The sequence below is a fragment of the Trichechus manatus genome, unplaced genomic scaffold (assembly GCF_000243295.1).
Source record: "Trichechus manatus latirostris isolate Lorelei unplaced genomic scaffold, TriManLat1.0 scaffold00021, whole genome shotgun sequence".
Lineage (NCBI taxonomy): Eukaryota > Metazoa > Chordata > Mammalia > Sirenia > Trichechidae > Trichechus > Trichechus manatus.
The window spans coordinates 11,255,083-11,273,998 of NW_004443957.1; the positions used below are offsets into that span (position 1 = coordinate 11,255,083).

Genomic DNA, 18,916 nt, shown 5'->3' on the forward strand with positions numbered 1-18,916 from the left:
CCTATAGGACAGAGTAGAACTGCCCCATAGGGTTTCCAAGGAGTGCCTGGTGGATTTGAACTGCTGACCTTTTGGTTAGCAGCCATAGCACTTAACTACTATGCCACCAGGGTTTCCATTCCTAAACATAAGAGGCAGTTTTTCCTTTTAGAAGTGTATTTCAAAAATATATATTACAGTTCATTTAAGCAGAGGTTGAATTATGGAAGAGTAGGTGGAAAATAAAGTATCAATGAGAGATTAATTAATGTTGGCTTAGAAGAGTGAAGAGTCATTCTCTTTTGTTGGCTAGCAGGCTGTGATGAAGACCAATGCTTGCATTGACACTATCATCTTAAAACCAACCTATTTCTAGTGATCTTCTTTTAAACTGACCAAAGGCTGACCTGTGGAAGTTTCCCATAATTTAATCACACCTCTAATTATATTTCTAAATGAGAACAACTCTTATTTAAAAGAAAAAATAGATATTTAAAAATATCCAACTGAGGTTGCCTCTTCTCTCTTCTTAGGAAATTAAGATACATTTTGTACTGAAATAAAGAACTTGGTAGAATAGCAAGTTTTTCCTGATTTCCAACAACTCAGAGATCTGAAAGCGTCTTATTTGTTTGCATAGTCTGGCCACTGTATCCTATTTTAGCTTAAGGCTTATGAAGTTTTTATTTTTCTTAATTTTTAAGGATGATATCTAGACCTTTTTATAAGCAGGTGCAGTGATACCTTATTATTCTGAACTTGTTTAAAGAGTTCACATATATAATTTTTCTAGTAACTGAAAGTTACCTCTTTTAGGTCCAAGTTTTAAAAAAAATGTTTTTTAATTTAAACCACACACTGCTCCCTTATTAAAATACGGTATTTTGAAAATAATGTAAATATTTGTTAATGCTGCTGTGTTATCATTATGAAGGTTAACTATTGAAGGGTTATTGACTCCTTCACTAAATGGGACCAGATAGCTATGCATTTTGTTATTGTTGTTGTTAGGTGCCATTGAGTCATAGCGACCCTATGTACAACAAATCGAAGCACTGCCCAGTTCTGCACCATCCTCACGATCCTTGTTATGCTTGAGCCCATTGTTGCAGCCACTGTGCCAGTCCATCTCATTGAGGGTCTTCCTCTTTTTTGCTGACCTTCCAACTTTACCAAGCATGATGTCCTTCTTCAGGGACTGATCCTCTTGATAACATGTCCAAAGTACATGAGACGAAGTCTCGCCATCCTGGCTTCTAAGGAGCATTCTGGCTGTACTTCTTTCAAGACAGATTTATTCGTTCTTTTGGCAGTCGATAGTATATATGCATTTTATAGTTTTTTTTTTTTTAAATACAGTGATACCTGTGAGAGCCACAACTCGATGGGACTGCCTTGTTTTTCCTGGTCCCCCAAGTTTTCCATGTTTGACAGGGTACAGTCTTACCACGTTTCTGTCACTCTACATTAGTGGAAAATATTTGAGTTTTCCTTCTCTGACAGGTTTCTGCCTTACATGGGTCCCAGCTTTTGGAGGTTTTGCTATATATCTTCTACTTCTGTCAAATCTAGTATTTTAATTCTGACAACTCTACACAGGTCATATGTACCTAACCACATCTAATACATACTTTGTCTTGTAGTTTGCTATTTTCAGTATTTATAAACTATAAAATCATATCACAAAACTAATTAGAAGTATATATAAAATAAAAATTTGAATAAATGTTTCTCATGGTGTTTATGAGCACTATTTTGGCTATTTGGAAAACAAAAATTTTTTTTTTAATTTCTAAATTCTTGTTTGTGTTTTTCATAGCTCAGTTGTCCAATAGTTTGTGATAATTGAAGAAAAAATGTTCTTAATTTGATAATGATTCTGTAGATTGGTGTAGTTGGCCTTCTGTCATAAGGAAAAGAATCAACCCCAGAAAATTTGGGGTAGCTAGTATAACTGAATTATTTGGTCATCAAATAAGCACGTACTGCTTAGTGTATAAGGAGCCCTAGTGGCACAATGGTTAAGCACTTGACTGCTAACTGAAAGATTTGGAAGTTTGAACCCATCCAACGGCTCTGCAGTGGAAAGACCTGGTGATCTGCTTCCCATAAAGATTCCAGCCAAGAATACCCTGTGAGGCAGGTCTGCTCTATCTCATGGGGTCACTATGAGTCAGAATTGACTCAGTGTCACATAACAACAACAACACTTACTATGTACATTACTCTAGCACTGTGTAGTGAAAATCTCATTAGATTAGACATCATGAGGCTTGGGCGGGCGGTGGGGGGAGGTTGTTTCTAGCCTGCTACAAAATACGTTCCATATATAACCTTGGGCGGGTCACTTTTGTATTTTGAAAAATGGGGATCATAGTACAGGTTGTTATGAGAATCAATGAGATTTCATTATTCCTGTGAAAGCAAGGAAGTAGGAGGGATGTTTGGCAGGGAGGTTTAGAATATAGCAGAGCTGGTTGAACATGAAGTAGAGGTTCCAAAGAGTACAGTGAAACGATCTGGGAGGGAGAGGAGAGAAAAACTGGGTTAGGAGAAAGGACCCAGAGCATTATGAGGATTAGAGAACAAGAGAGAAGAAAGGCTTACATTTTGAGCAGTGACTGGGAAAAACAAGAACCGTGGAGACATGGTGGATTTAGTGCCAATGGCAAGTTGATAGGCACTAATGTTGTGAGAATTCACTACTGCCTAGAAGTGAAGCCTAACAGGTAGAATGGGGATAGACAGGGGGGTGGGGGGGAGGCGGGGGGGGCAGCTGATCTTTTTTCTCTTGACCTGCAAGTTTTGCAGCAGTGGGCAGCAGCTAGTGAGTGAGGACTCAAATTTAGATTTTGCTAATTTTACTTAATTATAATCCAAGTCTTTTGGTCTACATAGTCTTCTTTTTGTTTTCCTAATGGTAAATTGTGACTAGAACTAGTCTAGGATCAATGTTGAATTGACAAATGTTGTGTTATATATTTTTTTACAACAATTAAACAAAAAACTAGTCTAGGATCATTGTTCGCTGTAGTGATGAACTATGTCAATCTGTTTTTTGCCTTCTGGTCTGACTACAGTTATTTCCTACAGCTTTTAGATTCTTAAACAATCAGTTGAGTAGAACCAAAACCTCTAACCAAATATTTTTGCTTATGATTCACCCTTCCCTCATTATGTCATATTTTTGGTAGCTGAATATGAAAAGTTACGTTAGTATATTATAACAGGAATGCTTTCTGAGTTATCTAGTCATAATCATCACTTCTGATTTTGGAGACAGAGGAAGCATGTATTATTAAAAGTTCTTTACATAGTACATTTGGTCCATAAAGCAGATAGATTATATTTGTGACCAGGATGAAAGAAGGCACATCGAATAGACCTTGGACTTACAGGAGATGTCAACTCATACTTGAAAGATCTTTCTTCTCATCTATGATGACTTGGAGGACAAGGAAACAGCACATTCTGTAGCAACCCTGTTTCTGATTCTGTTAACTTGAACATTCCCCATCTCTTGAGTTTAGTATCTCAACGTCTCTTCGGAGTCATTGAGCTAAATCCAGCATTCAAAATTCAGCTCCAATATGGTTTCTCAAGAAGCAGCTTAATTTATTTCTAAAGAAATAATTGCTCTGGTCAGTAGAAATTTTGTATTAGGATCTGACAATCTTTTTCCCTATAGGGCAGAGTAGAACTGCCCCCATATGGTTTCCAAGGAGCGCCTGGTGGATTCAAACTGACGACCTTTTGGTTAGCAGCTAAACTCTTCACCACTACGCCACCAGGGTTTCCAAGAAAGAGGGAGGGGAGAGGGAAAGAAAGAAAAGGAAGAGAAAGATTGGCATACAGCCCCTAATTACCGTCTCTAGTTGTACAAATACTACTTGAAAGCAAGCACCTAAAGAAACAAACAAAAAGCAATAACAGTAGTGGGAATCCAGTGTGATGCCTACAGCTCCCCTTATACAATCTGTCCTACTTACCAGCAGCACTGTTTTTGTTTGTTTTGTTTAGTTTTGTCTGCCTCTGGCAATTTAACCTCATCACCTAGATGTTGTACTAGGACTTAGAAATTTCCTTTATTAATAGTTTTATATTTCTACATCACCCTGCCACCTTAAGCAAGAATCTTAACTTTTACAAGCCTTTGTTGTTAGGTGCCGTTGAGTTGGTTCCGACTCACAGCGACCCTATGTATAACAGAATGAAACACTGCCTGGTCCTGCGCCATCTTCATGATCGTTGTTATGCTTGAGCCCATTGTTGCAGCCTCATTGAGAGTCTTCCTGTTTTTCACTGACCCTGTACTTTACCAAGCATGATGTCCTTCTCCAAGGACTAATCCCCCCTGACAACATGTCTTCGACTTGTGGAAATAATCCAGAAATGGATTGAAAGAAAATAATTTATTGTAAAAATAGTAATTTTAGGGGAACATTAAATAAAGAGCACCAGAAATTTTAAATAAACCTCTCACAGAAGAAAAATACCTCTTTTTTTAAAAAGCTTATGGTTTAATTATTGTTGTATATGAAAGCCATTAGGGATTTTGTTAAAGATGTATGGAAGTCTTGGGAAAGTACTTAATAAAACAGTGATAGATGTAGCAGTATTGATTTTTGCTTTCCTTTTCTATTTCAGGGTTTGAACATAATCTTTCATGTAGCCTTGGCTCTCCTAAAGGTAAGTCTGTCTTTATCTTGAAGCTACCAAACTACCTTACCTCTCTTACCTTGGGACTGAAACAATTCAATTTACAGGCTTTGACTCATTTGGCCTCCAGATTCCTGAACACAAAAAAAGACTTCTCTGAGAAACTTGAAATCCTTTTCTCCCTACTCCATCTCATACTTTGTTGTTTATTTGGGATTTGTTTGTTAGTTTTTCTTATAATTCATTTAATCTTGCTATTATAGCACCCCTTTGGTAACATTTAAAGATGCTTTCATTTATACGAGTTGGATGTTATAAGGGAAAAAGTTAAAGCCTATTTTCTGTCTAAATAATGCCAGCTTGTTTCTTAAAATACTTCTTACCATAATAACATCCCTGGAGGCACCTAAACATATAATTGAATTATTAAAAAGCTTCTCTAATATACTGACTAAAAAAGGAAGTGCCACATTTCAATTTGCAGTTCTTTCCCTGATAGCTGAAAATTTATAAGACACTTTAGAATTCAATTATAATTACCTTGTTGGATTTTATATCAACATATCAATGCAGCTTTAACACTGTGATAACAGCAAGACATTTGCTGCAGAGTTAGGGAAAATAACTCAGCCGGTTTTTGCCCTTCAGTCAAAGATGACATTCTGTTATTGAAGGTGATAATTGCTTTGTTTATAAAAAGATGCAGGCTCACCCTTTTCTCAGTGCGACATGGTGGTTAAAATTGCAGACACTGGACTCAGTTTTGGTTCTAATTTCAGCCCTAGTATATGACCTTGGGCAAAATAAGTACTCACAGCCTGAGTTTTGAGATCATAATAGAAACGAATTTATGGAATTGTAAGAATTAAATAAGATGATACATAAAAGTACTTAACGTAGAGTCTAGAAAGTTTTATTACCCAATAAATGTTAGCTGTCATTATTATTATTACTATTGTTATGTCCAAGGTAACTCAGAATGTGTTTCTCGATTCCCCCATCATTCTTCCTAATCCCTCAAAAGATAATGAATTAGTATCTCAGGAAAGCCTTGGCACTTAATCATCAACATGTCTTGATTCAAAACAAAGCCGTAAAATAGTATGGACTACGCAACTCAAGAAGTGGGTTACTGCTCCTCATCTCTTGTTCTGCTAAACATTTGCTTCTTGTGAAGTGCATAAAATGCACTTTACATTGTTCCTTAATTTTTTGTGTTTACAAATGAACAATTCTTATGTCAAAGTTATTTTTGAAGTTAGGAAAATATTTAAAATACCGGATTTTTACACAAATAACGCACGCCTTCTACATTTGTCAACTGTGTCCTCCCCCATGCAAGGTGTTTTCGTAAGCACACTATGCTAATTTTTTTTACAGCAACATGTAAAAAAATTACCATAGTGGCACTTATGAAAATACCTCATGGAGGAGAGCACAGTTGGCAAACAAACGTAGAAGGTGCACATTATTTGCATAAAAATGCAGTAGTTTTAATAAAATAACAAACATATTTGCTTATATCTTTCAATGAAGTCATGGATGTCTACTTCTAATTTTTTTTTCCTTGTCATAAAGCAAATCAAAACCAAAGTCTTTCTAAATTGCCTTCTGAGCAGGGCTGGAATAAGACTTTTAGAATGCCTAAGCAGTGCAAGTATTATGTAAATCAGACTTGCAGACTAAAAACAATACTAAACCATAAACTGTAAGGAAGTCCAACAAAGTACTGGTTTTCTTCTCATATTTAAAGTTTGTTTTTTTTTTTGTCAGATATTACGTCTTTCCCAAATGTCTTTCTCATTCTTTCCTGCTGCCCTAGCACATACTTTGCTGAGTCTGCCTTTTGAGTAATCCAGACAGCCCCTCCGGTTATCCAGCCTGTACTGTAGTATGTGTCAGCTTAATACTCTATCCAAACCAGTAAAACTAGTTGCTGTCAAGTTGATTCCAACTCATGGCGACCTCATATGTCACAGTAGAGCTGAGCTCCATAGGGTTTTCAATGGCTGATTTTTTTTTTTTTTTCAGAAGTAGATCACCAGGCCTTTCTTTCTAATACTTTATTCTTCTGGTTAATTATCTTTCTGATTGACATATTGGCATGTTTATATTCTTTTCATTTATTTTTGGCCATATTAACCCAGAACAGGCCTTTGCGGAGGACATTCTACGGTCATTGGACAGAAAGGCTTTTTGTATCTTTTCTAGCAATTCATGGACATCTTGTAAACATCATCTTGGAGCATTTGACTAGTTAGAAAAAAACAAACCCACTGCCATTAAGTTGATTCTGACTCATAGTGACCCTATAGGACAGAGGAGAACTGCCCCGTAGAGTTTCCAAGGTTGTAAATCTTTACGGAAGCAAACTGCCACATCTTTCTCCTGTGGAGTGGCTGGTGGGTTTGAACCACCAACCTTTCGGTTAGCAGCAGAGCACATAACCACTGTGCCACCAGGGCTCCTTTTTCTCATCACTACTGGCCTATATTTATAACCCTTCCTAGTGTGAATCATGGAGCTGGTCCCATATAGATAGAATATATAGGGCTGAATTGGAGTATACGTTTATTGATCTGCTTAGCCCCACCTGAAAAAAGAATACCCCAAATGCATATGACAGTGACAAACTTTTAGCTTCTAATCTAGTATGCCAGATATAAGAATGTGTACACATGGGGTCGCCATGAGTCACGATCAACTTGATGACAATGAGTATGGAATTTGTTTATATAAAAATAACAAATTTAAGAATAGTTCAAATTCCTTATGAACTCAGACTAGCTAATTTTCAGTATAGCAGCAGAAGGACTTCAGATATGCCTGTTTTAGAAGCATATGGTATAGGGTCGCTGTGAGTTGGAATCGACTCGATGGCAGTGGGTTTGGGGTTTTGGTCTTGTAATGAGGGAAACTGGAAAGGAACTAACATTTCTTGGACACTTAATCTGTGCCAAGTGCTAGTGTAATCTATCTCATTAGCACACATTAAGTGTCTAGGTGTTATATGTTGGAGAATCTTAATTGTGTTAGCCAGAGCATGCCATCTAATTCTTTCTCCCAGTTGGAAATTGAGGGAACTAAGGCCCCAGAGGTCATGTGATTGCTAAAGTCTTTTGGCGTATTAATGACAAAGCTGGATTTATAGTTATTTTAAAACAGCATAGATGTGGGATGTACATCTCTGTTACTTGGTATAGTTTAAAGATACTTTCTGAATGGGACCTGCTCTCTTTTCAGTTAGAAAAAAGTCTACCAGGTAGCTACAAAGCTATTGAGGTTAAAGAATGATTCACTGTAATAGGTAGCATAATCAGCCGTCATCAGATCATTTAGGATGTTTGCAATGTCCAATAGGTAGGTTATATATGTTTCTGAAAATCCAATTAATTTATTATATGAAACATTCATTAGTCCTAGCACAGTATATTATAGTAGATTGGAGATGATCAATCTTCATGTTGGACAGAGAAATTTTTTGATCAGAGTAGGTTATTTGCTTTTTGACTGTGGGAAAAAACAAATGACAGAATATTTTTCTCTCCTTCCCCCTCCAAGAATTATAGGCTCATTTTGTCAGTGTATATGTATGTGTGTGTATAAATATTACAGAGATAAAGAAAGCCCCCTTATAATCTTATCTCCAGAGATAACCAGAATGAAAAATTTGGTGTTAAATCTCCCTCTCATTCTTTAGTCTATTAATATGTAGGCATGCATTGCATACACATATACATACATATGTACATACACATGTATCCATATGTATACATCTGTACATACTATGTATATTTTTTAATGTGGCTTTGAGAGTGACAGATAAGAAGATGGGGAGATAGGAGAGAAATACAGAAGAATGGTGTAAAAGGATGAATATATATTTTCTTTCAAAAAATACTGTTGAACAATGCTCTTTTTCATTTAATAATATATGACGAATGTTTTTCCATGTCAGTATACACGTATAGTGACAAAAAGCATGACTCTAGAGTCAGACTGTTTGAGTTCAAATCCCATCTCCAACAATTTATCCAATTATCTTGAGTAAATTACAGTTTCCTCATCTTTAAAATGGGGATATTAATAACACCTATCTCATAGTATTGTTGTTAGGGTTTAATGAGTTCATATATGATTGGTGCAATACAATGAACTCAGGTGCTACTATTAAGCATAGGTCTTCCTTAGCCTTTTTAATGGCTGTTTAGTATGCCATTTTAAGTACCACAATTTATTTAACCAATTTTATAGTTATGAACGTTTAAGTTGTTTCAGACTTTCCTGTTAAACAAAACCATAACCAACATCTTTAAACTTACATCTTTGCCTGTTGTGTTGTTTGGTGCCATTGAGTCGGTTCCGACCCATAGCAACCCTATGTAAAACAGAACGAAACACTGCCTGGACCTGTGCCATCTTTGCCTACTTAACCAATTATATCTCTTGGATAAATTTCTAGGAATAGAATTACTAGGGCAAACTGTAATCACATTTTAAATTTTGATACATATTGCAAAATTGCTCTCTGTCAGCAATATGAGAATGCATTTTCCCCACAACCTTGAAAAAGCAGAATTTCTAAACTATTCACGTCTATGGACATTGAGAACAAGTTGTAAAACAAAGCAGCTTAAAAAGTAAATATTATAATAATTTGTTTAATTGTAAAGAAACAAAAGTCTTTTAACAGTTTTGAAGAGTCCAATGTTATGTTCTTTTGTTTGGGAACATCTAGATTTTTTTAGGAAGCTAAAAATTTTTAAGAAGGATCAACTGGTTAAATTTAGGAAAAAATGGACCTTCTCTTACCTTGGGAGGAGCTTTCTATATTATATAAAAATTCTGAAGTATATCTTTGGTATTTTTGGCTTTTCAGCTTTCTCCACTACAAATATTTTCCCCACTACTCCATTGAAACATTTTTGCTGGAGTCGCTAACAGCTTGTTAAATCTAGTGGACATCTTTTGATTTTTATCTTGCTTGATCCCTCAACAATTCTCAAAACAGCCTAACACTTTCTTTCTTTCTTTTTTTTTTTTATTTGAAACACCTTCCCTTGGCTTCTGTCTTACCTTTTCCTCTCTGCTTCTTCTCATTCTTCTCTTTGTTCACTCCTTTCTTTTTTTCCCCCTAGCCATTAATCTGGAGTTCTACAGAGCTCTAGCCTCTAGCAACTCCCTTGATGCTTTCTCCCTTGGTATCCTGTTCATTCCCCTATCTCCATCTATGAATGTTCATTCTCATCTTTATCCTTAGCCCAGGCCCAGTATTTGGCTTTGTACTTAACATGTCTGCTTGGATGTTTCACGGGCATATCAAATCAAAAAGTCAAAACTGAATTGATATGCTCTGCTAAACCTACTCCTTCTCCAGTCACCTCCATCTCATTAAGGGCGCTACTACCTACCCAACTCCTCAAACCAGAAACCCGGAAGTTATCTCTGACTCTCTTATTTTCTTAATCACCCATTTCTAATCAATCACCAAGTCCTGTGGATTTTATTTCTTGAAATTTTTTAGAATCTTCTCACTTTCCTCTTACCCTCATTTTGTTGGTCTAGGCTACCAAACTCTAACCTAGACTACTGCAGTGCCTTCTTCAGTAACAAATAATGGAGACTTAACAAGTGCCAGGCACTGCTCTAGGCATTAGTGATAAGGGAGTGATCGGGAAAGACCTTGCTTTCATGGAGCTTGCATTCTAATGAAGAGAAGAGATAGTAAGTAAACAAATAAATGAATGTGATTATTTTAGAATGCTGAGGTTTATGACTGAGAACTATACTGATGCAGTGTGAAGGAGGGGACTTCCTTCTTTGGATTGGATGGTCAATAAAAGAGCCCTGAGGGTTTTATGTGACCTAAAAATTGAATGAAGAAAAGTAGTCCTCTATGTCAAAATCTGGGGACTAAACCTTCTGTGCAAAAGAGGTAAGTGTAAAGGCCTTAAAGAGGGTTTTTATGTGCTTTAAAAAAAGTTCTGGGTATATCCGGGTTTATGTAATCTACTTGGTTAATTTTGAAATATTTCTCTTGGCAGTTATTGATTTGTCTCTGCCTAATCCATTTACTTTAATGTTCAGTTTTTAGAAAGAAAAGGTTGCACACTATACGAGAAATAGGAAATATATTTGTATTATTTTTTTATTTTCCTGTTCAGCTTGTGTGATTCTGATTTGTATTTTAAGTAGAATCTAAATACTTAAATGTAACACCTCTTTTCCTTGATCAGACTTTCCTCATATCACTAGCCTGCTACTGCAGACCTGGCTTCTGTGTATCTTCCTCTAGGAATCTGTCCAGAATGCCACAGGAGAAATAGTATTTTCCAAAGCCCAAACTAAACCAACTCATAGAGGCCCTATAGGACAGAGTAGAACTGCCCCATAGGGTTTCCAAAGTGTGACTGGCCGATTTGAACTGCCAACCTTTTGGTTAACAACCAAGCTTGAGAAGGCAGGAAAGGACAGGAACTGGATGAATGGACACAGGGAACCTGGGGTGGAAAGGGGGAACATGCTAGCACATAGTGGCAATTGCAACCAATATCACAAAACAATATGTGTATAAATTTTGAATGAGAAATTAAGCTGTAAACTTCCACCTAAAGCACAATAAAATTAAAAAAAAAAAAACTATATGGGATCAAAGTGACAGCAGCAACTTGAAAGATTAGATGGGAACCTTAGGGGACAGTGAGTTTATTTTAATAGGGGAGGAATAACTCAGAGAAGGAGGGTGAGAATGGTTGCACAACTCGAAGAATGTAATCAGTGTCACTAAATGGTACATGTAGAAACTGTTGAACTGGTGTGTGTTCTGCTGTATATATTCTCAACAAGAAGAAAATAAAAAACTGCCACCACTCCTTTTTAAGTCTTTCTTCTTTCTTGACCTTTAATAACCTTATCATTTTGTAATATTCCACTTCTTATCCACCAACTCTTCTACCATCTCCTACTCAGAACTTTCCTTCTGACTCATAGCGACCCTATAGGACAATAGGTTTCCAAAGGGTGGCTGGTAGATTTGAACTGCTGACCTTTAGGTTAGTAGCTGAATGCTTAATCACTGCGCTGCCAGGGTTCCAGAACTTTCCTAGGACCCATGAAATGCATTGTATACTAACAGTCATTCATTTACTCATTCAGCAAATGATTATTGAACACAAATAATGTGTTAGGCATTGTGCTTAGTGATAGGGATACATCAGTTGAGAAATAGTCTCTTTCCTTAGGTTGTTTAAAGTAGTACCTAACAGTCCTCTTAATGCATATGAGCAAACAAAATAGCTCCCTCTCACTTCCCTCCTCCTCCCTCAGAAAATAATCTGCCCGCCAATCCACAAAAAGAGACTGTCCCAGTGTATTTTAGTTACGTCACAATATTGTAAGTCCCAAGAGCACTACCCATTAACGTACTAGGAATTATCTAGGTTCATAGTTTAAAAGGAACATTCCTAAATACCTCCTCCCACCTCACTCCCACCCCCAGGACTTTGATATAGGCTGTTCCAGAACCAAAAACCTAGGAACATTCATGTGTTGCTTAGAACAGGGATTCTTGACCTTGACTGTTTATTAGAATCAGTTGGGGAGCTTTATAAAATTTCCATTTTCCCGAGTTGTACTCCAGACCAATTTCATCTGAATATTGACCAATGTCAGTATTTTTTTTAAAACTTCCCCAGGTGATCTCACTGTACAGCTAAGCATCTAGTAAGTTGTGTTTTTAACAGTAAAAATTAAATTTTACAATAATGTAAGTGAAAGAAGAGAAAACACATCTACAATTAGAGCAAGTATTCACAGTTAAACTTAGAAAATGGATACTCTTTACTTTTGGTGTTAACCAAAACCCATTGCCATGGAGTCAGTTCTGACTCATTTTTGGTATTAATGATTACTAATTTGTCTGTTTTTGTCTCAGTACTCCTCAATATCTGTGCTCTTTTTTTCTTTTTTTTTTTTTGGAATGGGAGCAGCTGCTGAATAGGGCCCGTGAGAATTACTAGTAGGTTCCTGAAGAGTATGGGGGAGGCTCCTTGAAAAGGGAGATAAAAGAGGCACCTGCCTTGGGGTGTGGACTATAACTTTGGCTAATCCATGTTACCATAAATCATAAAACTTAATTTATAAGACATAACTCACCCCCTGTTGTTGTTGTTAGGTGCTATTGAGTCAGTTTTCAACTCATAGCGACCCCATGCGATAGAGTAGAACTGCCCCACAGGTTTTTCTAGGCTGTAATCTCAATGGGAGCAGATTGCCATGTCTATTCTCCCATGGAGCCACTGGGTGAGTTTGAACTGCCAACCTTTCAGTTAGCAGCCAAGCACTTAACTGTTGTGCTACCAGGGCTCCTGTTAGTACCTCTTCAAATGGGCAGAAGAGGAATAGAGAAAAAATGTTTAACAGAGAACCAAAAAAAAAAAAAAAATCCGTTAAAAAAAAAAAAAAACCCACTGCCATCGAGTCAATTAGAGTTTCCAAGTCTGGTGGCGTACTGGTTAAGAACTCAGCTGCTAACCAAAAGGTTGGCAGTTCGAATCTACCAGCCACTCCTTGGAAACCTTGTGGGGCAGTTCTACTCTGCCCTATAAGGTTGCTATGAGTTGGAATCGACTCAACAGCAATGAGTTTGGTAATCTCTACAGAAAGCAGACTGCCACATCTTTATCCTGCAGAGCGGCTGGTGGGTTCGAACCTCTGACCTTTAGATTAGCAGCCAAGCACTTAACCACTGTACTGCAGGACTCCTAAATCCATAATAAAAACAAACAAACAAAAACCCCTTGCTCTTGAGTCCATTCCTACTCATAGCAACCCTATAGGACAGAGTAGAACTGCCCCCATAGACTTTCCAAGGAGCACCTGGTAGATTTGAACTGCAGGACTTTTGGTTAGCAGACATAGCTGTTAACCACTATACCACCGGGGTTTCCAAAGCCATAATAGGTCCTGTTTAATATTTGAGTGAGAGTAAAAAACCAGTTATTGTTTATGCTAGTTAGATAAGCACTTCTTTCACCTTTTAAAGTGTAATTTCTCCTTTCCCTTTCTGTTAGCATTGGAAAGGGTCACTTCATGTGCCACTCTCCCAGCAAGGCCATATTTGAATACCATCCAGGCTTAAACGATGAGAAGTGAAGAGCAAAGCGCCTTGAGATTGGAAAATGGATTTCAGTTGTGTCTAGTCTTCAACTCACCAATTTAGGGTGAAAGTTCTGGTTTCTGTGCTTGAAGATAGTGACAGATGGAAGGACTGAAGTTAGGACTGTAGTTTCTGCAATTACCATTCATTCGGGTTACTAAATTAGAAGGCTAAAGACCTTAAAACAAAAAAAACCATGAAGCAGCCCATAAACATTCTTTTGGATTTGCAGTGATTTTTGCAGTTGGTTTTTAACTTCCGTGAAGAATCCCTATTGCCCTGTAGGTGGCAGTAAAACACTACTCCTTGGTATGGTGCGGGGGTGTGGGGAACCTACTGCCATCCGCAGTGGTTAAGCGTTTGGCTGCTGACCAACAGGTGGGCAGTTTGAATCCACCAGCTACTCCTTGGAAACCCTGTGGGGCAGTTCTACTCTGTCCTATAGGGTTGCTATGAGTCAGAATTGACTTGAAGGCAATAGGTTCGGTTTTTTTTAACTGCCATCGAGTTTCCAAGGCTGTAAATCTGTACAGAAGCTGACTGCCACATTTTTCAGCTGGTAGTTTCGAACCTGCCAACCTTTTAACCACTTTAAGCAAAAAATTGTTCAGCCCTTTGAATTCTGTGATTTTGGTGTTACTCTATGTTGGTTTCCCCTTCAAACGTCATTTGTTGTTTCAATGTTTAGTTTGTTTTTAACTTTTCTCTAGTGTATCTTCAGTTTTGATGATAGGTTAGTGTTATGCATTAACTTGTGTCCCCCAAAATATGTGTTGTAAATCCTAACCTCTGTGTCTTGGCTCCTTCAGTTTGAGAAATGCCAAACATGTTGTTCTATTTTGGTTTTCTAACTCTAAGACTTCACACATTTCATTTTAATACTTGGGCTTCTCCAGCCATTCTTTGAATACTTCTGTTCAGCTCTTTACGTCATCATTTCTTCCTTTCACTTTAGCTACTCTACTTCAAGAGCAAGTTTCAGTGCCTCTTCCAACATACGTTTTGGTCTTTTTTTTTTTTTTTTTTCTGCCTTTTCAGTGACCTTTTGGTTTCTTCATGAATGATGTCCTTGATATCATCCCACAATTTGTCTGGTCTTCTGTCATTAGTGTTCAGTGGGTGAAATCTATTTTTGAGATGGTCTCTAAATTCAAGTGGCAATATACTTAAGGTCCTACTTGGCTCTCATAGACTTATTTTAAATTTATTCAGCTTCAACTTGAACTTACATATGAGCAATTGATGGTCTGTTCCGCAGTTGATCCCTGGCCGTGTTCTGGCTGATGATATTGAGCTCTTCCATTGTCTTTTTCCACAGATGTAGTCAATTTGATTCCTCTGTATTCCATTCGGCAAGGTTCAGGTGTGTAGCTGCCATTTATGTTATTAAAAAAAAGGTGTTTCAAATGAATTGGTCTTGCAAAATTCTATTATGCGATCTCCTGCATCATTTCCAGTACAAAGGTCCTATTTTCTGCCTACTGATCCTTCTTCTTTGTTTCCAACTTTTGCATCCCAAACACCAGTAATTATCAATGCATCTTGATTGCATGTTTAATCAATTTCAGGCTGCAGAAGTTGGTAAAAAAAACTTTGATTTCTTCATTTTTGGCATTAGTGGTTGGTGCGTAAATTGACATTTCTTAAGCTAAAGGAACTGAAGAAAAAATTCAAGCCTCGAGTTGTAATATTGAAGGATTCTATTGGCAAAAAATTGAACAACACAGGAATCATCAAAAGAAGATTTAAGGAATTCAGAGTCACTGTACCAAAAAGAATTAGTTGATGTTCACCCATTTCAGGAGGTAGCATATGATCAAGAACCGACGGTACTGAAGGAAGAAGTCCAAGCTGCGTTGAAGGCATTGGTGAAAAACAAGGCTTCAGGAATTGATGGAATACCAGTTCATATGTTTCAAAAAATGAATGCAACACTGGAAGCGCTCACTTGTCTATGCCAAGAAATTTGGAAGATAGCTGCCTGGCCAGCTGTCTAGAAGAGGTCCGTATACGTGCCCATTCCAAAGAAGGATGATCCAATGGAATAAGGAAATTATGGAACAATGTCATTAATATCGTGTGTAAGTAAAATCATGCTGGAGATAATTCAAAAATAGTTGCAGCAGTACATCGACAGGAAACTGCCACAAATTCAAGCTACATTCAGAAGAGGATATGGAATGAGAGATATCATTGCTGATGTCAGATAGATCTTGGCTGAAAGCAGAGAATACCAGAAAGATCTTTACCTGTGTTTTATTGACTATGCAAAGGCATTCAGCTGTGTGGATCATAACAACTTATAGATAACATTGCAAAGAATGGGAATTCCAGAACACTTAATTGTGCTCCTGCAGGACCTGTACATAGATCGAGAGGCAGTTGTTCAAACAGAACAAGGGGATACTGCATGGTTAAAAGTCAGGAAAGGTGTGCATCAGGGCTGTATCCTTTCGCCATACTTATTCAATCTGTGTGCTGAGCAAATAATCTGAGAAGTTGGATTATATGAAAAAAAACGTGGCATCAGGATTGGAGGAAGACTGACAAACCTGCGTTATGCAGATGACACAACCTTGCATGCTGAAAGTGAAGAGGATTTGTAGCACTTACTGATGAAGATCAAAGCCTTCAGTGTGGACTACCCCTTAACATAAAGAAAACAAAAATCCTAACAGCTGGACCAATAAGCAACATCATGATAAACAGAGAAAGGATAGAATTTGTCAAAGATTTCATTTTACTTGGATCCACAATCAACGCCCATGGAAGCAACAGTCAAGAAATCAAATATATTGCACTGGGCAAATCTGCTGCAAAAAGACCTCTTTAAAATGTTAAAAAGCAAAGATATCATCTTGAGGGCTAAGATGCGACTGACCCAAGCCATGGTATTTTCAGTAGCCTCATCTGTGGGGGCCCTGGTGGTGCAGTGGTTAAAAGCTCAGCTACTAACCAAAAGGTCGGCAGTTTGAATCTACCATCCACTCCTTGGGAACCCTGGCAGTTTGAATCTACCATCCACTCCTTGGGAACCCTGTGGGGGCAGTTCTACTCTGTCCTGTAGGGTCTCTATGCATCACAATCATCTCTACTGTGACAGGTTTGGTTTGGGAATAGTAAAAGCCTAGATTGCCTTGAAGAGATGGTTGGTAGAATTATAGTTATCAAAGGCAGTTCTGATGAGGGATCACAGGAAACTGAAGAGAGCTATAGAGAAAGTCTCTGTTGTCTTAGAAAATACATATGGCGCTGGCAACAAATTATTGCTAGAAAGTGTACGTTAAATATGCTTCTGGTGAGTCTTTAAAAGAAAATGATGTACATGTGATTGGGCAATGGAGGAAGGGCTATGCTTTTTATGCAGTAGCAAAGAACTTGTCTGAATTGTGTTCAAATGTTTGGTGAGAGGCAGAACTTGTAAGTGATGAACTGGGATATCTGGCTGAGGAGATTTCTAAGCAAGATTTTTAAAGGAGCCTCATGTTTTCTTCTTGCCACTTATAGTAAAATGCAAAAGGAAAGAGATGGACTTAAAAATGAACTGTTGAAAATGAAAACAAAACTTAAAGATTTGAAAAATTCTGTTGTACACACTGAGGACACGTGTCATAGAATTTTCACCGAGGACGTGGCTACATTATCTTTTGTTAAAGAGACTGAGCCTGTGACTGATGGATCTAACCAACTACTGCAGCAGAAAACTCATCAGCTCAGACTAAAGGGGACTGAGAGAACAAAGGAAAGAATGCTGTCTGCGCCTTGGAATTTTACAGGCAGGGAACAGGCCAAAGGAGCTACATCTGTTGTCCTCCAAGAAAAGCAAAGAACTATCCCTGGAGCAGCTCAGAGATCCGCAGAACTGTTGGGTGGCGCACGGGAAGTAGGGCTGCATCAGTTTCAAAAGGTGGAGTTATGGCCTTGTAGGTTTAAAAGAGCCAGCTCTTCACCAACTCGTTTTGGAGTGTGGGGCTACTGCTCACAAGTGCCAGGGGGATGGAGCCACTGCCCAAAGCTGAGGGGGTGGAGCTGCCATACCCAAGGGGCAGAAGAATGAGGTTTGTTGGGGCCCGAGATGGTGGGGTCACCACTCAGATGGACTAGGAGAATGAGACCACCCAGATCCAAAGGAGCAGAGTTGCCATCCCAGTGGTCCTGGAGGATAGGACTGAAGCCCAGAGCCGAGGGGTCTCCACCCAGAATCCAGAGAGCATGGGCAACACCCAGAGTCTGGTTGGCAGGACCATTGCCTAGATGGTCTCAGAGAAGAGAAGATTATTTTCAAGCCTTGAGAGTTAATGTAAATTTTTCTACTGGGTTTTGGACTAGCTTGGTGCCCATTATCCCTGCTTTCCCTCCAGTTTCTTCCATTTGTAGTGGAAATGGCTTGCTTGTACCTGTTCCACCATTGTACTTTGGAAACAGATAACTTGTAGTCTAGATTTCACAGATGAAGAGGAATTTTGCCCCAGAAAGGAATAGCCTAAAGTCTCACCCATATTTAATTTAGATGATTCATACGATGAGATTCTGGACTTGGAGTTTATTTAAAACTTTTGGGATGATGTGATGGGGTGAATGTGTTTTGCCTGTGGCAAGAACATGAATTTTGGAGGACCAAAGGGTGGAATGTTATAGACGGAATTGTGTCCCCCCAAAATATATGTTGTATATCCTAACTGCTATGCCTATGGTTATAATCCCATTTCGGAATGGGTCGTCTTTGTTATGTTAATAAGACAGGATTAGTATAGGGTGTGTCTTAAATCAGTCTCTTTTGAGACATAAAAGAGATTAAACAAGCAAGGGAAAAAAGCAGAGATGAGAGAAGATGGATGCCAAGACACATGAAGATTACCCAGGAGCAGAAGCTCAAAGAGACAAGGACCTTCCTCCAGAGCCAACAGAGAGAGAGAAAGCCTTCCCCAGAGCTAGCACCCTGTATTCAGACTTCTACCCTTCTAAACTGTGAGAAAATAAGCTTCTGTTTGTTAAAGCTACCCAGTTGTGATATTTCTGTTATAACAGCACTAGATAACTAAGACAGTTTTTAAGATGCTAGCTCCGTACTTACTGCTGTTGAGTCGATTCTAACTCATAGCAACCATATAGGACAGAGTA

At 38.1% G+C, this 18,916-nt stretch overlaps 1 protein-coding gene across 9 annotated transcripts in view; it reads left to right on the forward strand.

Annotated features, from left to right (window-relative positions):
• RABGAP1L (RAB GTPase activating protein 1 like) overlaps positions 1 to 18,916 on the forward strand; it is a 775,464-nt gene that overhangs the window by 535,308 nt on the left and 221,240 nt on the right. For all 9 annotated transcript variants that reach the window (XM_023728046.1, XM_023728049.1, XM_004372833.3 and 6 more), the window contains one exon: positions 4,627 to 4,668. In XM_023728046.1, coding sequence (XP_023583814.1) covers positions 4,627 to 4,668 — 42 coding nt within the window. The remainder of the gene's footprint in view (positions 1 to 4,626; positions 4,669 to 18,916) is intronic.